Genomic DNA, 25,486 nt, shown 5'->3' with positions numbered 1-25,486 from the left:
TCGGAGCCAGCGCTTTTCAGCGCTTTCTGGCGCCATAACGTATAATCGAATACGACACAAAAGGTTCTTTGTTGGAGCCAGCGCTTTTAGCGTTTTTTTCGCCACAGCGAACATTGTAAACAATTTCTCAGTGTCTTAAGGCACTCGTGTTTTGTCATTTGCACGTCATTGCATCAGTACATCGACCCCTGAGGCAGGCGCCGAAACACGGCCCATGTCGGGTCATTGTGATTAATAAAGTACTCCTGTTGTCCTAGTTCTGAAGGCCCAGTGTTGCTTTTTTCTATTGTTTGGAATGGAAATATTCCACGGTGATGAGATCACAACCTCTTCATTCTCCGTAATTTTCTTTGGGAAGTGATCTCGGCAATTTTTACAAAGTTTCCAATGGATGAGACTCTCCGTAACAATTTGTATATCCGGTTTTGAACAGTGAATGCTTTCTAGAGTAACACTTTGTATTTCCCACTTGTTTACTGATCCAGTTCCTTTAAGAGATTTTTTTTTTGTGCTGATTTTACAAGTGTATTTTTTGTACAGTTATTCTCATATTTTAACTCCCTCTCCTTCAGCGTGGGGAACTGAAAGGGGTGTGTTGGAGAACAAGGCCAGTGCTGAGCAGACTTCTATGGTCTGTGCCTTAATCGTGGCTGGAGAGAATTGGTTGGACTGGAGTGAGCTTTGATGACAACTTCAGTAGCTGAGAATCAAGCTACTGCCGGGCAGACTTCTGTGGTCTGAACCCTGAAAACAACAAGGACAAATCAAGATCAAGCATGCGTATGTACTATCAAATCACACCTTATGCTATAAGCTTATCTTGTTGGGCAGACTGGATGGACCGTATAGATCTTTATCTGCCATCATCTACGTTACTATGGGGTTCATTTACAAAACAGAAAAATGTCCAAAAAGTGTCAAAGCACCATTTGGACGTTTGTCTTCTCAAAATGTCCAAATTGGTATTTTCAGATGTCTATCTAAGCAATTCATCTGCAGTGCATGCAAATCATGAGAGAGCGTCGGGGGCGTTGAAAAGGCGAGATTAGGATACGCCTAACACTTGGACATTTTATAGCCATAATGGAATAAAACAAAAACATCTAGGGCTGAAACTTCAAAGTTTTGGTCTAGACCTGTTTTCAGAACGAATAAGGTATAAAAAGGTGCCCTAAATGACCACTGGGGGAATCAGGAATGACCCTCCCCCATAACTCTCCCAGTGGTCACTGACCTCCTCCTACCCCCCAAACAAATGTACATAAAAATAGCACTCACCAGCCTCAGATGTTATAGCCGGGTCCTTTACAGCAGCATGCAGGTCCCTGGTGTAATCTAGTGGTGGGTGCAGTGCACTTTAGACAGGTGAACCCAGGCCCTATCTGCCCCTACCTCTTACACTTGTAGTGAAAACTGTGAGCCCTCCAAAACCCCACTGTACCCACATATAGTTGCCCCCTTCACCCATAAGGGCTATTGTAGTGATGTACAGTTGGGGGTAGTGGATTTTGGAGGGCTTAACAGACAAGATAAATGAGCAACGGTGAGGTATATACCTGGAAGCATTTATTTGAAGTCCACTAGAGTGACCCCTAGGAAGCCCCACTGCTCTCCTGGGATGTCTTGGGGACCAGTCTTCTAAAAATGCTGGCTCTTCAGACATCCCAATGGCTTGATTTTGTGCAGTTCCCCCCCCCCCCCCCCCAAATGGTCTAAAAAGATAAACACATAACAAAACCTTGTTCAAAATGGGTTTTTTTTTTTTTTTGGGGGGGGGGGGGGGGGGGGGGGAGGAAGACATTCTTCTTTATTTGAAAATGGGTATGTTTCCCATTTGGATTTGGTACATTTAGTGCAAAATGCCCAAAGTCCAACTTAGGCGCAGTGTTGAAAATGCCCCGCCACGTGTCCTAGTCTAATGACTTGGGTTGGGTGTCCTGACACCTAATGGCATGCGCTCAAAGCCATCAACTTTGCTTTATACATGTCTTGATGATTGCGACATCATAAGTGTGGGATACCTTGCAGAATGACTACCGTAAAATGCTGACAAAAGCACAATTTCTTCCCTCTGACAGTTGAAAAATGGCCTGTGTCACCTCAAACTCCTGGTTTTTTTTTTTGTTCCTTTTGGAAGTTCACAGCGTATTCCAGTTTTTTTTTTAATTGTAATTACCACAGTTTTCTCCAGCACAAACATGGCTGCTAGTACTTCATTTTTGACTCTTACAATACCTATTTTTAGGCAATTAAATGGCATCTATCAGATAGGACAGTTAGAGAGAAACTCTTTTGAAGTACCAGGTATACTCAAAAGCAACTAATCCTGGAATAATTCTGTTAGAGTTGGGGGGGGAGGGGAGAGGACAACTCATTTTTATTTATGAGAGGGAAGGTTATAAGAACCAAGACTTCCAATCTTAGTTGTTACTGAGAATATTAAACATCTGCTGTACACTGACGGTTGGGGGGGGGGGGGGGGTTAAGGAAGGGAGATATATATGTTGTGGTGAGATATCCTGATCATTAACTATGACCGTTATTCTTGTATGAGCACATTTAAACTTTCAATAACAACTGTTTATAAGTAAAAATGGAAAAAAAAGGTCTCTAAGATATTATTTCCAGATTCTGGTCATTTGGTTGCGCTGGAGTGAGCTTCAATGACAACTTCAGTAGTTGAAATAAAGCTAGTGCTGTTTAGTATGTACAGAAAGTGAAAATACGATGACTGCAAACTTAGGGCCCTGTTTACTAAGACATGCTAGCGTTTTCAGCGTGCACTAATGCTAGACACACCCATTTGTATGGGTGTCTTTAGTGTTAGCGAGCGCTAAAAACGTTAGCTCACCTACAGTGCGGCTTAGTAAACAGGGCCCTTAGTTCGACAAGAAGGCAACTTCTCTTGTCCTTATGTGGAGGAGTAGCCTAGTGGTTAGTGCAGTGGACTTTGATCCTGGGGAACTGAGTTTGATTCCCACTGCAGCTCCTTGTGACGCTGAGCAAGTCACTTAACCCTCCACTGCCCCCGGTACAAAATAAGTACCTGAATATATGTAAATCGCTTTAAATGTAAAAACCTCAGAAAGGCAGTATATCAAGTCCCATTTCCCTTATCAGCTCTAGAACACATCTCATACTACACTCATGAGGCCTATAAGGCAAAAGCAAGCTTGGCTCACAACTCTCATGACCTGCCAGACAATATACAGTTTTTTTAATCAACATTTTAATAGAAAAAAAATGATAAATCACGAAGCAGGTGAGAAAATACAAACTAAGGCTATAAAAATTGTAAACACACTGAATATGCCCCCATTTCATCCTGTTTCTATTTAATCAAATAATTCTTTGCTTCCTTTACTACTGTCAACGTGAACACAGTGGAACATATATTGAGAACATTTTTCTAACTAAACCAAGTATTTACAGATTAAAAGTTAAGTGCATAGAGCAGTAAGGTGGGACCACAACAAAAAGTTGTGAAAACACTAAAAAAAACCAAGTCTTCATAAAACCTGCTTGGAAACTTATTAAAAAAATCTCCATCCTTAGGAAAAACAAATAAGTTAACACAAGTTCTGTGCTAAACATCAGACAACACTACAAACCACCAAGATGGCCCAATCAAGTGTTGGCACAAAAGTCTTTTAGAAACAACTCTTGGCGTCGGAAAAAGTCAAACCTCTTGGTTAATTCAGAAACAAAAATAATTACAAGCAGCACTGAAAAAGTCTTGACTGTATGCTGCAAATGCCTTTCAAACAACGGAACTCCACAGAAGAGTAGGTACAATGACATTCAAGTCTCCAAGATCTGCACATAGTTGAGCTCTGAGCGAGAACTAAAGCGCTGATCAGATTCCAAAACATCATGGCCATCTGCTGCTGGGTTACCGTTACTTATTACTGAAGGTTCACAATCCTCCGCTCTGCTGTCACATGCGATGCACCCCTGTTGAAAGGATAAGATGACACTGTATTGTTTTGGAAATATGTCATTTGTCTAGTTCAGTGCACTTGGCCAAGTTATATATACATTTTTTTAAAATTGCAAATAACTTTTTGAAGCTTCATATAAAAAAGCAAACAGGATGATAGGAATTATTAGGAAAGGGATGGTAAATAAGACCAAGAATACTATAAATCATCTATGGTGAAGCCCCGGGTTACATGATAGACCTCATAGACCTGCCAACCAGAAAACACAACAAGATCAGCACGAACATACCTAAATCTTCACTACCCAAAGCAGCAAAGGACTCAAATATAAATCAACGTATACATCCAGCTTGTCCTATCTAAGCGCACAATTATGGAACGCTCTGCCAAAAATAGTAAAAACAACGTACGATCACCTAAATTTCCAAAAAGAACTACAAACCAAACCTGTTCCAGAAGGCAAGAAACATATATGGAGGAGTGGCCTAGTGGTTAGGGTGGTGGACTTTGGTCCTGGGGAACTGTGGAACTGAGTTCGATTCCCACTTCAGGCACAGGCAGCTTTGTGACTCTGGGCAAGTCACTTAATCCTCCATTGCTCCATGTAAGCCGCATTGAGCCTGCCATGAGTGGGAAAGCGCAGGGTACAAATGTAACAAAAATAAAATAGATACTATTTGAGATTCTACATGGAATGTTGCGACTATTGGAGATTCTACATGGAATGTTGCTATTCCACTAGCAACATTCCATGTACAAGGCTGCGCAGGCTTCTGTTTCTGTGAGTCTGACGTCCTGCAGGACGTCAGACTCACAGAAGCAGAAGCCTGCGCGACCACATTGGTGATCTGCAAGGGCCGACTTCTAGTGGAATAGCAGCATTCCATGTAGAATCTCAAATAGTAGCAACAGTGGAGGAGTGGCCTGGTGGTGGACCTTGGTCCTGGGGAACTGAGTTCGATTCCCGGAAAAGGCAGCTCCTTGTGACTCTGGGCAAGTCACTTAACCCTCCATCGCCTGCCGCATTGAGCCTACCATGAGTGGGAACGTGCGGGGTACAAATGTAACAAAAATAAATAAAAAAAAATGCATACCCCACCGACCCAACATAAAGGCCCGAGTACCTGCAACACAACAAAACCAAAGATCCTAATGGACACACCCAAACTTCCCTCTTCCTCCCTAAGTTCCCCAATATATATCTACCATACATGAACCGTAATCTACCACAATAACACCTTGTATTTGTTCATACCAGGACTGGCGATCGCCATTACAGTACTATGTAAGCCACATTGAGCCTGCAAATAGGTGGGAAAATGTGGGATACAAATGTAACAAATAAAATAAATAAGTGCCTCTGTATCACTCAATGGTGCGGTTTAACCTTGAGTACTGTGCTCAATTCTGGTCGACGTATCTCAAAATGAGATATAGCGGAATTAGAAAAGACTCAAAGAAGAGTAACCAAAACGATAAAGGGATGGGACTCCTCTCAAATGAGGAAAGGCTAAAGAGGGTAGGGCTCTTCAGCTTGGAAAAGAGAAAGCTGACGGGGGATATGATTGAGGTCTACAAACAGAAAGGGGAAAAGTGAATCCATTTTTTAATCTTTCAAAAAGTATGAAGACTAGAGGACACTCAATGAAGTTATATAGAAAATGTATTAGAATTAGATTCCTGCTTGTCCCGATTTCTACTCCCCTTTAAGATGCTTCGAAACTGCTTAGAACTGAAAAGGTGTTAGTGGGATATAAGACTAAATGATGAATGGTTAAGCTCTGGAACTCATTGCCAGAAGATATGGTAACAGCGGTTAGCATATCTCGGATTAAAAAAAGGTTTGGACATGTTGCTGGAGGAAAAGTTCATAATCTGTTACTGAGAAAGATACGGGGAAGTCACTGCTTGCCCTGGGATTGTTAGCATTATCTGCTATTACCCGGGTTTCTGTCAGGTACTCGTGACCTGGATTGGCCACTGTTGGAATCAGGATACTGGGCTAGATGGACCACTGGTCTGATACAGTATGGCTATTCTCATGTTTTTATTTTTCATCTATTATCCAAGCTGCTTAACTGTTGTACCCTACCACCTACAGATTAATTAGACTATAAAAGGATAGTTACTTGGGTATTTATTTCTTGAGGGATGCTGCAGTCCCGAATCCATGGATGCACCTCTGCTAGTTCCTCTTTCTGCTCATCACTGAAGTGGGGCTGTTTATGTCGCATAATGTTCAGCTTTTCCAGATCCTTTTTCAGCAACATCTCTTTGTCCCTATAAGTAAAAGCACTGTATTTGAAACTGGCAATTATATACCACCCCCCTCAAAATATATCCACACCCAGTATCTGCAGACTCACAAAATAAATAAGGACATTTTTTCTAAAATGATGCTCCAATGGTAAACAAGTCTTTCAATCACGTCTAAAAGGAAACCCCTGTTGCTCTTAAGGATTTTATTGAAAGACTTGTTTACCATTGGAGCATCATTTTAGGAAAAAATGTCCATCTCGCATGTATTTTAGAAGAGGATACAGTCGGTTCTAAAATACCATGTGCTGGAAACTTCCAGCATAAACATCCATTTTACGAACTGAAACATCCAAATTCTGAATGGGAAAACAAGGGACATGGACCTCTGCATGGCAGCATATGAACGTCCATCTTATAAAACGGCCACACAGGTGTCCATGCAGAGCAGAGGGGTAGCCTACCCTAATGGTTAGAGGGGAATCAGAAGACCCAGGTTCAAATCCCATAATGAACCTTATTATTTGAAATTTAGGTCCCACCTCAAAACTTACCTTTTTCAGTTAGCTTTCACCATGTCCTAACTTTATTGGCCCTTGAAATAGGATTCTTTGGATTCCTGCTTCTCCTTTTTGTCCTAGCCCATGGTGGAGATGAAGTACAAAGCCTGTTCCCCTCCCTTCTCCTTCCCTTGCTTTTCTTTAAAATGGCGGTGTTCCTGTCTTTAAACCTTTAGTTTGTAAACCACTTAGAGCATCCCCTCATAAAGCGGTATATCAAGCATACTGTAAACAAATGATGTGGGTATAAGCATCCTTTACGTCCAAAAAGCATAACCAATCTCCTTGTATCATGGGTTTTAGGGTGCCCAAGGAAACTTCCTGAACTTTTGTTTGGCCAGATACTCGTACAGGTCCTTAGATCCAAGAAGAGAAGAAAACACCCCCTTTTTTATTTGTGACCACGCAGTAAATGGAATAAAATCCCTTCCCTTTTTCCCCTGGTTTAACTGCTTTGGCCTCTAAGAGGGGAGAGATCCTTTAAGAAATTCCTGATGCTGAAAGCCTAATCTTGATGCTCTCAGTAGATAATCTGGAGGAATGAAGTCCAATTCCAGACAGTAACCTACCTGGACAAATTTTATAACCAAACGGTCTGAGGTTAAAAGGGGCCACCATGCTTGGAAAAAAAAAAAGACACACACACTCACACACAAAAAAAACCAAACCTCAGCCTCCCTCCTACTGGAAGGTCACCCAGAACTACACACACTCACACACAAAAAAAACCAAACCTCAGCCTCCCTCCCACTGGAAGGTCACCCAGAATTATTATGGACATTGAGGTTATGCTCTGCTGGACCTGGTTTTGACTGGGAAGCTGGTTGGGACTTTTGGTCTTGCTGACATCTTGGATAGGAGAGAGGACTGTAAGTTGCTTGGGAGGATAAAAACAGAGTAGAAGATACCTATACCTTCGAGAGTTGATCTTCTCTGCCCTCCACTATACTACCTTCTGAAAGAGGAGATTGAGCCAGGAGTAGGCCTGAAGAGAGTTTTAAACGAGTCCAAGTAAGTTGTGTGGACCATCTTTCTTCCACGTTTCCATACTCTTGACTACAAGCTGACAGAAGTTCATTAGCCTTTTACTGGGAAAGAGTATCATCAAACTCCTCCACACTATGCACAATACTCCACAAGTCCATGAACAGCTGGTAAGCAGCTATGTGGACTATAAACACAGCATGCTGGTAAAATTTCTTCACCTACAGATTCCAAGGTCCTTGCTTCTCTCTCCAGGGGGCTCAGAGAAATGAGTTTTCATATTACTGGCTCTTTTGAGAGTTGGCTTGACCACTATGACATGGTGATGCAACTGTGGTTTCTCAAATCCTAGAGTCTTCTGAATTCTATATACAGTCAGCCTTCTTATTTACCTACTGTACAGGGAGGTATGTCCAAAGTTTCTGTCATGAGCTCATTCTCAGTCTCTAAAGGAAATGGAAAAAAAATAAGAGTTAGCCACCTCCCTGACAAAATCATTGTTCCTCCGGGGGAGATTTACTTCTCTCATGTGGTGGGGAGGAATATGAAGGCAGACCAATGGATCCCTCCTCCGAGAAGACCTGGTTCTTCTTCAGATACCCAGAAGCGCTCAGACTTTGACCGTAGGAGATGTTTGAGTCTCTGCCTGCCTCAAGCTACTGACTTCTGATTAGGCCTGGGCCTGTGATGTTAAGACACCGGGGATCTTCTGTGCACCAAGGAAACTTTCTTCCACAATGGGCTGGAGATAGACACTGGCGAGTCTGCATTGAACCCAATGACCTTTTGAGGCCTCGAAATCAATGCAGCTCCTGTAGGCAGTAAATAGGTTTAGAGAATTGGCTATAATGGCTCAAAAGCCTCAGCATCGATGCATTCAAAGCTATAGCTTCATGCCGAGCAAAGAAATCCTGTAAATGATCTTCAAATTCTTCATGAGCTGTTCCTTGAAGGTTACCATTGACAAAGACTGGAGCAATTCATTCATCAGAGTGGCCATATCCCCGAGGCACGAAGTGTATCGGAAGCTATGTCTCCGCTCTTTGGAACCTTTTGCACCCTCTCCACAATGCCAAGAAGTTTAACTGTCCTCAAGTCAGGAATTGCTTCAAGGACAACAATGACCTTAGTGCTACACTTCGAAGGGGACCAATGTCAGTGTGCTGTGGCCTCCGACCGACATTTAGTATCTTGGTCCCCTCGGTCTCTCAGCGCTGATGAGGACAAATCCTCTCTCTGGAGGGATCTGGAGGATAACCAACTCTGATGGTTTCTATTGATGCTCATGTTGAGAGTGACTGATACACTCAATGTCAAAGTATCCCCAATATCCAATGCAGTTCCCGGTGTTTCTAATGCAGATGGACCAAATTTAGTTGTACCAAAAATAATTTTGCACTGTTTCTCTCAACCTCTGACTTCTCTTTTTGACATCTGTGAACACATGAGGTAGCTTGATCAGGTCCCAAGCACTGCAGACTCCAGTTATGAGTATTTATGAAGATTAAGGTCCCGTTATACCTGGTAACTTTAAAGCCACTGGGAAATATTTTCTGGGATATGTCGGGAAAGATAGCCACACTGAAATTAAGATTCAGTTTTGAAAATTTACCTGACTAGGTGCCTTAGGCCTAAATATGGCTTAAATGGGCTGCAGAAAGGACAGGACACTTAGACATGCCAAAAAAAAAAAAAAAAGCTTTATAGAGAAATTAAAAAAAAAAGAGGATTTGTAAATAGCCCTGCACGGCAGATGACAGTACTTGTATGTTGGACAGAAGAAAATTGGAAAAAAGGAAAAAAAACCCACAGAAAAATTTTTTATGTGAGCTGAGGAAAGCAAAAGTGACCGACTTCTCTCCATAGAAAAATGGAAACTATCTAGGTCCTGCATGACTGCGGGAAGAGAGGGTGTGTTTGCATGGTGTAACATTCTTAAAAGTTAGCTGGAGAGCATTTCTGCGTGAGCACCATGGGATCAAAAAAACCACACAAGGATGGAAGAACGCCAACAAGTCCAAAAATGACCACTTCTGAAACCACGGTAGTAAGAGCACCAAATGAAAGTTTATTGGGACCCTACACGGTCCGTGTTTTGGCTAGAAAGCCTTCATCAGGGGTCTAAAAACATAAAACTAATTAATTTAAAACATCAAAACACAAAACATAAAAGTTATATTACATATATAAATTGTGAGACGAGACGAATATAAAGCTTTAAAATTTGAAGATATGAATATGAATTAAAATGAAATATCATACATAAAAATCGCAGTGTTAATATGTTGCACAGAAAAAAACATTGTAATGCTTTATAAATAGAGCAATATATGCATATATCCATACTTTCATATGTATATTTTGTATGAATATGGATTATAGTAAGATAATGTCATGCATAAAAATTATATTTCTATTTTTGAGCACCATGGGATGACATCACCCACATAAAAGCGTATTATATCCTGCTTGTTAGAGAAAATTTAATCTCTAACATTTTTCATGTTGATATAAGACACAGCATCAAATAACCAATCAACCACCCATTCAAGCTCTTGCTTCTTACCTCTTAGGTATTTGATAAGTCATCATGATAGCAGATGGTGTGCATTCTATCATAGTCCAGATAGAGTCTCCCATTGCTTTGTGGAAAGCTGCAGTTTCCTCCATCTCCTGTTGCTTCCTCCCCTTTTGTGAAGGCTCAGAGGAATCATTAGTAGCAAAATACTTGCTGCTGATACTCCTTCCTTTACAGCGTGAATATAAAAAGAGAAACGAGAAAATGCAATACAACCACTTTCAAAGTCATCTTACAGGTAGGGTGAGACAGGAGGGAATGGCATGGGAACTGGAATCATAATACATAGACAATGAGCCCTAGCACTCTTGGGCCAGAGTGGCTGGGAGAGAAGAGGATGAATTCTTAAATGTGAGGGGAGAAAAAGTTATTTTATTATTACAAAGTTTGCTAATTTAATAGAACACTGTGATTTATTTTACCTTTTTTTTCACTATATCAACGTCTCTGTTTATGCCTTGAGCAAAGCCTTGTATCATAAGTACATAAGTATTGCCATACTGGGAAAGACCAAAGGTCCATCAAGCCCAGCATCCTGTTTCCAACAGTGGCCAATCCAGGACACAAATACCTGGCAAGATCCCAAAAAAAGTACAAAACATTTTATACTGCTTATCCCAGAAATAGTGGATTTTCCCCAAGTCCATTTAATAACGGTCTATGGACTTGTCCTTTAGAAAGCCGGCCAAACCTTTTTTTAAAACTCCGCTAAGCTAACCGCCTTTACCACATTCTCTGGCAATGAATTCCAGAGTTGAATTGCACGTTGAGTGAAGAAAAAATTTCTCCGATTCGTTTTAAATTTACTATTTTGTAGCTTCATCCCATGCCCCCTAGTCCTAGTATTTTTGGAAAGCGTAAACAGATGCTTCACGTCTACCCGTTCTACTCCACTCATTATTTTATAGACCTCTATCATATCTCCCCCTCAGCCGTCTTTTCTCCAAGCTTAACAGCCCCAGTCGCTTTAGCCTTTCCTCATAGGGAAGTCGTCCCATCCCCTTTACCATTTTCGTCTCCCTTCTCTTTACCTTTTCTAAATTCCACTATTTCTATTTTGAGATGCGGCGACCAGAATTGAACACAATATTCAAGATGACACAACAATTTAAAAAATAAAAATGAATTTAAATGAATTTTACAGCAAACGAAAGCAGACCAGAAAGCAGCAAAATAGTTTGACAAATTCGAAGGACTTAACCCAGACAGATGAGGAATTTCTGTTGATCTATATCTCAAACTGAGGGGGATTTATGTTCTAAAACTATTTATGCTGTAATTGCTGTTCAGCTGGAGGCAGGTAGTGGGGAAAAGTTTTTATCATTCTCACTACTAAATGTAATTTTGCAAATTGCATTCAAATTCCCTTCAATTCTTCTCAAATTGTTACAAAACCAGGTTATTTAAATAATGGGTAAATCAGTTTTAGATTAGAAAACACCTGAGGCATTTCAGCAATAAAACTGTTTGACTGATGTGTACCCTTGGCCATTAATTCTGGTCCGGAGCCCACTTGTGCATATTTTTCCTTTAAAATATGTTTTTAAAAATCCTTTAGAAACATCAAATTATAAAGCTGCTATCATTAATTGCATGGGAGCTGTAGTGTTTGTATCAATTACTATGGAGGACAATTACAAAGGCACAATAATGTTTTTAGCGTGCACTAAACACTAGAGACAACCATAGGAATATATGGGCACCCGTTTAGTGTGCGCTAAAAACGCTAGCTAAAACGCTAGCGTATCTTTGTAAAAGGGGCCCTATATGAGCTGCACATATTGCTTGCTGTAAGATCTCACTTTGTGCCATGTATGCCAGCCATGAAAGGGGGGGGGGGGGGGAAGAGAGAACCACCAGCAGCATGTATTGGCCTCGTTTATGATGGGAGTTGACCACCTTCTTACCCGAGGTTGCCTGTTGGGTAAAGGTAGCCTGGACTGGCTACTGTCGGAATCGGGATACTGCATTAGATGGACCTTTGGTCTGACACAGTGTAGCCCTTTTGGGAGATTACTAGAAAAAGCTCAGCCTTGTCCTACCTATGCCACTTCTACAGGTCTCATTGGAACTGGAACCACTGGATCCAGAGCCTAAAGAACTGGATTCAGCTGAGCCACTGCCAGATGTTGCAGAACCGATACCAGACTGCGAGTCTTCTCGCAGGAGGAGGAGGTCGAAAAGTTCACCGGATGCTGAGCGACTGTCCTTATTCCCACCATCTTCAGCAGCATCAACCTGATAGATAGTAAAGAAATGAACTAACGTCAACTGCTACCCATCCAAACTATTTTATGCCCATTTGTTTCTAACTTATCTGTATTAATACACAACTTGTAAAAAGTGACATCTGAAAATTGTTAGTTCTCTCTCCTCTGCTGTCTTTTTTCTGTCTCTTCACCTTTTCTTCATTTGTCCTTCTTTCTCTCCCGTTTTGCTCTCTTCTCTAACTCGTGCTACTCAATCCAGAGCCTTTAATGGATCTTCACTATGGTTCCACAATGCTTATGCAGTTTTAGAACTGCACTAGAGAAGGATGGATATTATAAACATAGTAACATAGTAGATGACGGCAGAAAAAGACCTGCATGGTCCATCCAGTCTGCCCATCAAGATATATATGCTACTTTTTGTGTATACCTTACCTTGATTTGTACCTGTCCTTTTCAGGGCACAGACCGTGTAAGTCTGCCCAGCACTATCCCCGCCTCCCAACCACCAGCCCCGCCTCCCACCACCGGCTCTGGCACAGACCTTATAAGTGTGCCCAGCACTATCCCCGCCTCCCAACCACCAGCCCCGCCTCCCACAACCGGCTCTGGCACAGACCGTATAAGTCTGCGTAGCACTACCCCCGCCTCCCAACCAGCAGCCCCGCCTCCCACAACTGGCTCTGGCACAGACTGTATAAGTCTGCCCAGCACTATCCCCGCCTCCCAACCACCAGCCCCACCTCCCAACCACCGGCTCTGGCACAGACCGTATAAGTCTGCCCAGCACTATCCCCGCCTCCCAACCACCAGCCCCGCCTCCCAACCACCGGCTCTGGCACAGACCGTATAAGTCTGCCCAGCACTAGCCCTACATAGTTAAATGTTTTTTTCCCCCACAGTAATATATTAAATATGCTTTCCCAATAACTCAGTTGGGCAGCTAAAATGCAGTTTCTATACATTTTGATTTTTTCTTCTGCCCAGAAGAGATGCAACTTTTTGAAACCTTCTACCTAGTCCCTCTTGATCTACATAAAGCAGGGTACTTATATGATATGATACACCCCCTGCAAGGTCCATCCAGTCTGCTCAATAAAGCAGCCAAAGCCACACCTGCCGCTCCCGGCAGATTACACTCCATCGTGGCGCAGTCACACAATCATGGAAGAGTGCTTTTCTAATTTTGGTTGCAGCATAATCACATTCATTGTCAGTACCTGATTAAACAAGTAAGCCAACAATGTTATCACTATCAACCTTAAGCCGTCTCCCCTTCCCCTCTAAGATACACTCATAACATGTGATATGAACCCAACACAAAATTTTAACGCATACTTAATTCTTGATCTGTCCCTGCTATTCTCAGGTCACAGACCACTGGGCCTGCTTCCCAATCACTGGAGTTGCCGTTAAAGCCCATTCCAGACCTTTCCATAATCAGGACAGACCATAAGAGACTGCCCTGTTTTGCAATATTTGGCCCACCGACCTAAGTCCACCCGGTACTGGCCTTATTTCCCCGTTTCTGGAATTGCTGTCTAAGAACCGATAAGTGTTGTTTTGATTCCATCTTTTTTTCCATATGAATACAAAGTATGTATTTAGCAAAACAGAAGGCACATACCTAACTCAAAAGACCAGCTTCTGAGGCCGTTTTTAAACCTGTTTACGCATATTTATTTCATTTATATCTCACATTATCCCAATAGATCAAGTTCAATGTGGCTAACAACGTATTGTAATTAACAGTAGAAAAAGTGATGTGGGATAGTATACATTAAGTAGTAATAAAGTAACTGAGAATGGAGTATTATAATATGTAATATGGATATGAATGCTAGACACAAAAAGGTAACCATTTATAGTCAACCATGTATAATAACAATTAGAGTTGAACTGAGAAATTGGAATAATTGTACAATTAGGGGTTTAAATTATGATAATCTGTGAGAAACTACTTAAAAACAGAGCGGCTTTAAGGTATTTCCAGAATATCAAATAATAAATCAAACTCCCTAATCTCATGTGCACTGTTTGTCTTGAATAGATTATAAACCAGTGTTTTACAACCGGTGTGCCGCGGGAGTTCAGCCAGCTTAATCTGTGCCACGACAGAGTAAGTTTTCTCGTCTCTAGCAGCGGTGAGCAGTGATTCAAACAGCCTGCTCACCCCCCCCCCCCCCCCCCCCCCCCGGATCCTTCTAACATTTCCCGCCTATGCAGAAGCAGGAAGTTACGTCAGAGAGAAGGCTCTGCAGTTGGTGCGAGCAGGCTGTATGAATCGCTGCTCGCTGCCACTGACCGATAGAGACACAAAACCTTTTAAAAGGTATATGAGGGTGGGGGGCAAGAAAGACAAGGGAAGATGCCAGCTAGAGAAGGGACAGGATGGAAAGATGCTGGACCATGTGTGGGGGTGGGGGGTGGGAGTGGAGTGGTCTATTGGTTAGAACACCGGTCTTGACATCCAGAGATGGCCGGTTCAAATGCCACTGCTGCTCCTTTTGAACTTGGGCATGTCACTTAACCCTCCATTGCCTCAGGTACAAACTTAGATTGTGAGCCCTCCAGGGGCAGGGAAATATCCAGAGTACCTGAATGTGACTCACCTTGAGCTACTACTGAAAAAGGTGTGAGCAAAATCTAAATAAATATTTGAGATTCTACATAGAATGTTAATGTTGCTATTCCACTAGCAACATTCCATGTAGAAGCCTGCCCTTGTAGGTCAGCAACCCGCGCAGGCTTCTGTTTCTGTGAGTCTGACGTCCTGCACATTCGTGCAGGACGTCAGACTCACAGAAACAGAAGCCTGCGCGTCCGCATTGCTGATCTGCAAGGGCAGGCTTCTACATGGAATGTTGCTAGTGGAAGAGTGGCCTAGTGGTTAGTGCAGTGGAACATGGAATGTTGCTGCCATTGGAGATTCTACACAGAATGTTGCCAGTGGAGGAGTGGCCTAGTGGTTAGAGCACCGCTCTTGCAATCCAGAGGTGGCCGGTTCAAATGCCACTGCTGCTCCTTTTGATCTTGGGCAAGTCACTTAACCCTCCATTGCCTCAGGTACAAACTTAGATTGTGAGCCCTCCAGGGGCAGGGAAATATCCAGAGTACCTGAATGTGACTCACCTTGAGCTACTACTGAAAAAGGTGTGAGCAAAAGCCAAACAAAATAAGTAAAATGCTGGACCATGTGTAGGGGGTGTGTCTTAATAATTTTAACACAATGTAAGTGCATCATGAGATGAAAAAGGATAGAAATTTCTATTATAAACTGTCAAGCAGCGATCGTCTCATATGTATGTAGGCAGCGTGGTGTATGTCTAGAAGCACTATAGAAATAAACAGAAACAGCAGGGAATGGACTCTACCCTCACAAAATATTCTGTTTAAAGAATTAACTTTTCAGTTTGTTTGTACAATTTCCTTGTATCTTGATCATATATTGGGGACTAAGTAACAATGTAATTTCTAATTTGTTCCTTGATTTAAAGGACAAAACATTTTCTTTTATATTTTCCTACATTTATTTTATGTAAATGTTTATTTTGAAAATGATAAATAAATAAGAAAGAAAGAAAGAAAGAAACAGTAAAAAAATATTTGCAAAAAAAATAAATAAATAAAAGGATCATCTGAGGAGTGGCCTAGTGGTTAGGGTGGTGGACTTTGGTCCTGGGGAATTGAGGAACTGAGTTCGATTCCCAGCACAGGCAGCTCCTTGTGACTCTGGGCAAGTCACTTAACCCTCCATTGCCCCATGTAAGCCGCATTGAGCCTGCCATGAGTGGGAAAGCGCAGAGTACAAATGTAACAAAAATAAAATAGATACTATTGGAGATTCTACATGGAATGTTGCTACTATTGAAGATTCTACATGGAATGTTGCTACTATTGGAGATTCTACATGGAATGTTGCTACTGTTGGAGATTCTACATGGAATGTTGCTATTCCACTAGCAACATTCCATGTAGAAGGCTGCGCAGGCTTCTGTTTCTGTGAGTCTGACGTCCTGCAGGTACGTGCAGGATGTCAGACTCACAGAAGCAGAAGCCTGCGCGGCCACATTGGTGATCTGCAAAGGGCCGACTTCTAGTGGAATAGCAGCATCCCATGTAGAATCTCAAATAGTAGCAACAGTGGAGGAGTGGCCTAGTGGTTAGGGTGGTGGACTTTAGTCCTAGGGAACTGAGTTCGATTCCCACTTCAGGCACAGGCAGCTCCTTGTGACTCTGGGCAAGTCACTTAACCCTCCATTGCCCCATGTAAGCCACATTGAGCCTGCCATGAGTGGGAAAGCGCAGGGTACAAATGTAACAAAAATAAAATAGATACTATTGGAGATTCTACATGGACTGTTGCTACTATTGGAGATTCTACATGGAATGTTGCTACTATTGAAGATTCTACATGGAATGTTGCTACTATTGGAGATTCTACATGGAATGTTGCTACTGTTGGAGATTCTACATGGAATGTTGCTATTCCACTAGCAACATTCCATGTAGAAGGCTGCGCAGGCTTCTGTTTCTGTGAGTCTGACGTCCTGCAGGTACGTGCAGGACGTCAGACTCACAGAAGCAGAAGCCTGCGCGGCCACATTGGTGATCTGCAAGGGCCGACTTCTAGTGGAATAGCAGCATCCCATGTAGAATCTCAAATAGTAGCAACAGTGGAGGAGTGGCCTAGTGGTTAGGGTGGTGGACTTTGGTCCTGGGGAACTGAGGAACTGAGTTCGATTCCCACTTCAGGCACAGGTAGCTCCTTGTGACTCTGGGCAAGTCACTTAACCCTCCATTGACCCATGTAAGCCGCATTGAGCCTGCCAAGAGTGGGAAAGCGCGGGGTACAAATGTAACAAAAATAAAAATAAAAAATATAAAAAAAACTGCAGAGCCCAGGAAATGGAAAGTTGATATTTAAGACCTCTGCTTTAAGAGGCTCTTTGGATCCTGGTGAGCAACATAGGCAAACAGCGCATATACTACAGTTTGTATACGAGTGTGATAAAACCTCTCCATCCTTTTTCTCCGCTGCAACTCTCTCAAAACTACCTGAACTAGCAAAATCAATTTCAAGAATGGCAGAACTTTGACATGCACTATCCAAGTATCAGTTACTCACACATTTGACTTCCACATGCTCTTCCGTCTCAACACCATCTACAGGTTCCAAAGATTTTGGTAACTCCTCTTCAAGTAGGTTTAGTTGCAGTGGGGAACTACTACGTGAGTTACTGAACAAGGAAGGATCTATACCTGGGTCTTCCAGTTGTCTCTCAGCAGATATATGGGAGGATGCCCAAGAGGGTGGATCTATGAGGTCTGCGGCAACTTGGGTTGGCATGCTTGGAGGGGTGCCAGGCATCGCAGAGAAATTGTATGAGTTGGAGCAGGGATACTGAGGCGGAAAGAAAGGCTGAGGCACCTGCTGGTTCATTTGGGCATAGACAGGATAGTTAGGGAAGACGACTGTCATGACTGGACCCATATATGGAGCAGAAAATGTTTGAAAGGATTGCGTATTATAGGACAGGGTTGACTGAGGTGCAGATCCTGGTGTAGCTGATGAAGTAGCACAATCCCTTGCCATGGTGGTCATAGAAGGAATAGGAAATCCAGGCATGGAGTATGCTGGTTGGATTGGGATCATCCTAGGAGGAGGAAAGGCCATGTTTGAGGGACTAGGATGAGACCCCTCTGAAGGTGACTGTTGGACGGGACTTGTTTTTCTGATGCGAGGGGGACAGTTCCGAAAGGACCCATTGCTGTCCGATGACTCCAGGGGTTTCGGTCGTTTGTGTTTGCCAGGCTTTTTCCCTTTTCTATGCCCAGCTGTGCTAGACTGCTTGGAAGAGTGATCTCCTAAAGCAGAACAAACAAGACAGCTATTTACTGAGAAATATAAGATTACTCAACAAACTCTCTTTACAAATCCTACACAAAAGCAGATTTATCTTCTTTACTCTCAATAAGGTATTAAAGTAAGTTACCAACCTCACTAAAAAACAATGGGGTAAATATTCAGAGTGGTTTTAGCGGGCAGGAAAGGCTTCTGTCTCCTTAAACCATGCAGAAGGTAATCCACCTAAATGTAACAGTGTAAAGTGAGTGGGAAGTGGACCAATGACTCCAGGGAAACGGGATATACGATTTCAGAATACCACTTTATTAAATGACTCGACAAACTGTGTTTCGGCCACAGGCCTGCCTCAGGAGTCTTGGATGATCCTTGTGGTAGAGTGGTCTTAGATGATCCTTGTAGTTCAAAATATGGATCTTGAGGTTGAGTGGTCTTAATAAAGACCTTTATGATTGTCTGCTGGCGTAGCGTCTCAATATAGACTGTATGATTAGTATAAGAAAAAACGACCTCACTCTCTTTACACTGTTACACTCCTTAAACCATGCTCAATGTCTCAGCTGATGATACTCAGCGGCACTTCACCAGGCAGTGCTATTAAATATTGGCTCTGACTGCCATCGCACAGCCCAATTAGTGCCAGGGCAGTCTATGGGCACAGTCAAAGAAAAGCCAGCGGTTACGTGGGCACCAGCCATATTCAGTGCCACTGCCTGTATAGGTAAGTGAACTAACAGAACCACACAAAAGGTAATCCTATCTTTACCTACTTAGCTATACGGGTGCTGACATTGTGCACCTACTTTACTCGAGGGGGGGGGGGGTGCCCCACTATAACATTACCCTCAACAATAACAAAAGTAGCTCTGTAGCAGAATTACACTTTTTAAAAATTAGGTTTTAAAACCATTCAGAACCCCTCAAGGCTTCCATGTACTGCTGGCCAATATGAGTGGCCTAGTGGTTAGGGTGGTGGACTTTGGTCCTGGGGAACTGAGGAACTGAGTTCGATTCCCACTTCAGGCACAGGCAGCTCCTTGTGACTCTGGGCAAGTCACTTAACTCTCCATTGCCCCATAGAAGCCGCATTGAGCCTGCCATGAGTGGGAAAGCGCAGGGTACAAATGTAACAAAAATAAAATAGATACTACTGGAGATTCTACATGGAATGTTGCTACTATTGGAGATTCTACATGGAATGTTGCTATTCCACTAGCAACATTCCATGTAGAAGGCTGCGCAGGCTTCTGTTTCTGCGAGTCTGACGTCCTGCACGTACATGCAGGACGTCAGACTCACAGAAGCAGAAGCCTGCGCAGCCACATTGGTGATCTGCAAGGGCCGACTTCTAGTGGAATAGCAACATTCCATGTAGAATCTCAAATAGTAGCAACAGTGGAGGAGTGGCCTAGTGGTTAGGGTGGTGGACTTTGGTCCTGGGGAACTGAGGAACTGAGTTCGATTCCCACTTCAGGCACAGGCAGCTCCTTGTGACTCTGGCAAGTCACTTAACCCTCCACTGCCCCAGGTACAAATAAGTACCTGTATACAATATGTAAGCCGCATTGAGCCTGCCATGAGTGGAAAAGCGCGGGGTACAAATGTAACAAAAAAAAAATATATATATATATATATAAGCTTCAGCAGCTGTCCTCTGGTACAGTTTTCTCTCCTTCAAACCTTCTCAGTTGTTGCATATCACCTACAGAACCAGCTCCCTCCAGAGTCCTTCATATTGGTTATATTTAAATTCAGGATAAAGAATCACATTTTTCAAGCTTTTTTGATTAATTCCTTACTCCTTTAGACAGCCGTTCTTTTGATAAGTACTGCTTGTCTGCTAGCAGTATAGACTCAGTACCTGGTGTGGTGCATGAAAGATAAGGGTACCAAATGCATACATAAGAAAGGGGTTGATATTCAAAGAGGTTTAACCCCTGCTGAGCTGGCCATTCCTGGATATTCAGCGGCACTTAACTGGATAGTGCTGTTGACTATCCCCTCTGACCGCCAAAGCACTAACTGGCAAGGCTAGGAACAGTCAAAGGGTGGAGCATAGACAAAGCCAACCCTTAACTGTTTACTGGTGATATTCAGTCTGCTAACCAGTTAAGTGGGCAGATAAAGTTAGGACAGCTGAAACCGTGCACTAGTCTGAATATTGGTCAGTATGTGGTTAGCTGCCAGGTTGCCACATTGACCTAGACATTACATGCTAGAGGAAAGACATGCTCTGGCATTGAATATTCAGGTTAACTCAGCTGTGGCTGTTTACCACCACAGACTGAATATCAACCCCAAAAACTCTGCATTGTGGGGCAACCTTCTATGATGGCCAGCACAATACCCCCCATTCTACTTAGAACATAAGAACATACATGACTGAAGGTCCATCAAGCCCAGCATCCTGTTTCCAACAGTGGCCAATCCAGGGTTACAAGTACCTGGCAAGATCCCAAAACAATACAATATATTTGATGCTGCTTATCCTAGAAATAAGCAGTGGATTTTCCCCCAAGTCCATCTTAATAATGGCTTATGGACTTTTCTTTTAGAAAGTCAGCCAAATCTTTTTTAAACCCCGCTAAGTTAACTGCTCTTACCACATTCTCTGGCAACAAATTCCAGAGTTTAATTACACGTTGAGTGAAGAAATATTTTCTCCGATTTGTTTTAAATTTACTATTTTGTTGCTTCATTGTGTGCCCCCTAGTCCTAGTATTTTTGGAAAGAGTAAACAAGCGATTCATACCTACCCATTCCACTCCACTCATTTTATAGACCTCTATCATATTTCCCCCCTCAGAAGTCTTTTCTCTAAGCTAAGGAGCCCTAGCCACTTTTGCCTTTCCTCATAAGGAAGTCATCCCATCCCCTTTATCATTTTCATCGCCCTTCTCTGTACCCTTTCTAATCCCACTATATCTTTTTTGACATGCGGTGACCAGAATTGCACACAATATCCGAGGTGTGGTCGCACCATGGAGCAATACAAAGGCATTATAACGTCCTCATTTTTGTTTTCCATTCCTTTCCTAATAATTCCTAACATTCTATTTCCTTTCTTAGCCGCCGCTGCACACTTAGCATAGGGTTTCGATGACACCTAGATCCCTTTCCTGGTCGGTGACTCCTAATGAGGAACTTTATAGTTCGGGTTCCTCTTTCCCACATGCATCATATTAAACGCTTTCTGCCATTTAAGTGCCCAGTCCTCTAGAATCATCTTAAACTGAGACATTATGGAAGTCATTTTAGAACTATCTAAACAGCAAACATTTACACATCTAGATTGCATATGTGTATGCCCCTCCTGAGATGCTGAGAGACCCCCAGAAGAGCTTTGAGAGGAGGTGTCTTGATTCCCACACTGGCCCCTTTAACAGACAGCAGGCCCGACGATGCTTGCTATACGACTGCTGAAGCCAGGAACCTGCAATGCTCCTGGCTGCAGCAAGGCAAGTTGCAGAGTATGGACACCTTTATTGCATTTTAATTAAAAGAACAAACAAAACCGTGCTCTCGCCGCACATGCGGACAAATAGATGTAGACTCATGACCTAGAATGTCTCACTTCCCTTCTCCATAACCTATATCAAATGGGCCTTTATGTGATGCAATCCCTTCAACCTCCCGTTTAGGACTACAACATGCTCCCCTCTGGTCTTCCACTAAACTATCTTTCTTCACTCCAATCTAAACTTCAACTGTGCAGATTAATCTACATTAGGTTATTACCCATTTCTCCTAGACAGTTACACTACCTGACAGAACCTCAGTCCTGTACCAGGACCCTAGGATTGTATACAATATAAACATTCCAGACACTGAGCAAGTCAAAAAAAGAAAAAAAAAATATTTGGTTCCAATTTTTTTTTCACCTCACACGTACAGAATACAAGAAAAAAGTACCTACTTTGCTCCTGGGAAAATTCTTTACTCCTGCTGCTTTGCTGGAGGTAACTGCGGTATGGAGACTGGAGAATTCGCTGGCGGAATCTGTCCACATAGTTCTGTTGCTCTAGCTGTGTGTGAGCTGACAAAACTTCCTTTGTGAGTCCCACCTGCATAAATTCCTCAGGGGCTAAGCTGGAACTTGCTGCATTGACGGACTGCATCAGAACCTGCTCGCTTCCCACCACTGAATCTTCTAAGGCAGTGGCTTCTAGAAAGGGGGGGGGGGGGGGGGGGGGGGGGGGGGGGGGGAGAAAACAAGAAATAGGTCAATGCATATACACAAAAAAAAAAAAAGTTTTAGTCAAAGTAGCATAAATATTTCTACATTGTTAGGAGCCCTTTTACTAAGCCGCGTTAAGCGTCTGCACGCGCCCAACGTGCGCAAAAATTGAGTTACTGCCTGCCTACTGCGTAGCTCTTGTGGTAATTTCATTTTTGGAGCGCGTCCGATAAATATATAATTTTTTTCAGGCGCACGCAATGGACACGTGCCAAGTAGCATTTGATGAGCGTAGGTCATTACCACCCAGATTCTTTACCGCTAGGTCAATGGCTGGTTGTAAGGTCTCGGACCCAAAATGGATGCGCGGCAATTTTCATTTTGCCGCACGTCTGTTTCGGCAAAAAAAAAAAAAAAAAGGGGGGGGGGGGCGCATTTTTTGTAGGTGCGCTGAAAAATAATTCTGCGCACGCCCAAAACACGCGTCTACACTACCGCAGGCCATTTGCGCTCCTTAGTAAAAGGACCCCTTAGTTCTTCATTTTACTTTTCTCTGCTCTGTATTTTTGTTTCCTTGTCATCTGCAAGACAGGAAGTACAGATTGTGCTGTCCCTTATAGTAACATGTGAAGCTCCAACGATTCGGTATTTTTTTTTTTTTGTTACATTTGTACCCTGTGCTTTCCCACTCATGGCAGGCTCAATGCGGCTTACATGGGGCAATGGAGGGTTAAGTGACTTGCCCAGAGTCACAAGGAGCTGCCTGTGCCTGAAGTGGGAATCAAACTCAGTCCCTCAGTTCCCCAGGACCAAAGTCCACCACCCTAACCACTAGGCCACTCCTCCACTGTTGCTACTATTTGAGATTCTACATGGAATGTTGCTATTCCACTAGCGAATTTACAATATCAATGTCTCTGGTAACATTCAACAACCTGTGTACACAAACCAGGACTCTTAGCCACCAACTTCAAGAAAGTGCTAGAAACAGTTCACACCAGTATAATATAGCAGATATATAATTTATGTGTATAGAGTACCCTCAGATATGAACCACTATAACTGCAGTCAATGAATGCTGCTAAAAAGTGGCATAGCACTTCTTTCATTAGGTAACTCTAACAATTTTTTGGGAGAGCAAATTATGCTCGTTTTTTTTATGCGTCCCAATCACCACAGAGCTATAAAATCACTTGTTACTTTTAAAATAGTATATACTAGGTGAAAACTGTGCACTTATCTTTTAAGTTCTTGCCTCCCAGGCAGAACTGTCTTGCTGAAACATTTATCAGTTGCCTTCCCCTGGAACTGCCCGACACCGCGGGGTTTCAATTGCTTTCCTCAGGGACCAGGGTTAAGGCTGCATAGATCTTATCTTCCTCCTTCTTTGTTGCTTCTTTTCTTTGTTTAAGCAATCCACAAAACAAGGCCTGGGAGGCAAGAACTTAAAAGATAAGTGCACAGTTTTCACCTAGTATATACTATTTTAAAAGTAACAAGTGATTTTATAGCACTGTGGTGATTGGGACGCATAAAAAAAACGAGCATAATTTGCTCTCCCAAAAAATTGTTAGAGTTACCTAATGAAAGAAGTGCTATGCCACTTTTTAGCAGCATTCATTGACTGCAGTTATAGTGGTTCATATCTGAGGGTACTCTATACACATAAATTATATATCTGCTATATTATACTGGTGTGAACTGTTTCTAGCACTTTCTTGAAGTTGGTGGCTAAGAGTCCTGGTTTGTGTACACAGGCTATTCCACTAGCAACATTCCATGTAGAAGTCGGCCCTTGCAGATCACCAATGTGGCCTGCGCAGCCTTCTACATGGAATGTTGCTAGTGGAATAGCAACATTCCATGTAGAATCTCCAATAGTAGCAACATTCCATGTAGAATCTCCAATAGTATCTATTTTATTTTTGTTACATTTGTACCCTGCGCTTTCCCACTCATGGCAGGCTCAATGCGGCTTACATGGGGCAATGGAGGGTTAAGTGACTTGCCCAGAGTCACAAGGAGCTGTCTGTGCCTGAAGTGGGAATCGAACTCAGTTCCCCAGGACCGAGGTCCACCACCCTAACCACTAGGCCACTCCTCCACTCTTCTCTCTAGCAGGTGCTAAATGCATAGCTGTGCAGCTCCTGAGCCGAAGGAATGCCTTTATCTAGTCCTGTACCAGTTGGTGACTGGTGCCACGGGAGTTAAGGGGAAGGTCCTTGGGGAGGTATAAACCTGGTGGTGCAAGGTCCCCCCCCTCTCCTTGCTTCTTCTGGATTCTATGTGAACTTGTTTTGCTGACAGGAGAGCAGTTGAATGAGAAGACTACAGTGGTAAGATTAATTTACCCCACTTTCACCCTGGTAGGGAAGAACTGTTGGGGTTATGGGAATTCTGCTTAATCCGGTGCAAAACTTGTTCAAAGAACGTCAGCGTCGGCTGAAAGAGTCAAGCAGTGCTCCAAGTTAAGCTAGACTCAGATGGCCCTGTTGAGGATCATTCGGGGCTTTCTTGGCAGCAGTGGCGTTCTGTGGTTGGCTGACACCCGGGGCGGACCGCCCCCACTGCCCCGCCCTTGCTACGCCACTGTTTGGCAGCATTCTCCCCCTATTGCTGAGCTGTTTCAGTCATCGGAGCTGCCTTGCGGGTTTTCCTTCAGAGACTGAGGAAGTATCAGCTGTTTTGTGCACACATTGTTTCGCCAGAAGCTTTTATGGCTCCAATGGTAACTATTCCTCCAGCAGAGCAGCAGCCTGGTTTCACTCATCTTTCTTTGCCTCCTGTGAGGGTTAAATTTTCCCCAGACTTTTTATTTTATCACTTCATCAAGCACATCTGTTGAAAAGGAATTAGATTCTCCTCACTCTGTTTCCCGGGTTTCTGAAATCCCAACATTCTTAAATCTTTCAGG

At 42.9% G+C, this 25,486-nt stretch overlaps 1 protein-coding gene across 1 annotated transcript in view; it reads right to left on the bottom strand.

Annotated features, from left to right (window-relative positions):
• Window positions 1–3,211: 3,211 nt before the first annotated feature.
• PER3 (period circadian regulator 3) overlaps window positions 3,212–25,486 on the bottom strand; it is an 84,354-nt gene continuing 62,079 nt past the window's right edge. Inside the window, exons 5-10 of the mRNA XM_030222166.1 lie at window positions 22,312–22,560; window positions 17,658–18,397; window positions 12,362–12,557; window positions 10,308–10,488; window positions 6,071–6,221; window positions 3,212–3,954 (exon numbers count right to left, since the gene is read on the bottom strand). Of these exons, the coding sequence (XP_030078026.1) occupies window positions 3,802–3,954; window positions 6,071–6,221; window positions 10,308–10,488; window positions 12,362–12,557; window positions 17,658–18,397; window positions 22,312–22,560 (1,670 nt within the window). The 3' untranslated portion in view covers window positions 3,212–3,801. The remainder of the gene's footprint in view (window positions 3,955–6,070; window positions 6,222–10,307; window positions 10,489–12,361; window positions 12,558–17,657; window positions 18,398–22,311; window positions 22,561–25,486) is intronic.

The sequence above is a fragment of the Microcaecilia unicolor genome, chromosome 13 (genome assembly GCF_901765095.1).
Source record: "Microcaecilia unicolor chromosome 13, aMicUni1.1, whole genome shotgun sequence".
In the NCBI taxonomy this organism is placed as follows: Eukaryota; Metazoa; Chordata; class Amphibia; order Gymnophiona; family Siphonopidae; genus Microcaecilia; species Microcaecilia unicolor.
Note: the sequence above shows the minus strand (reverse complement) of the source record. Positions and strands in the feature narration are given on the sequence as shown.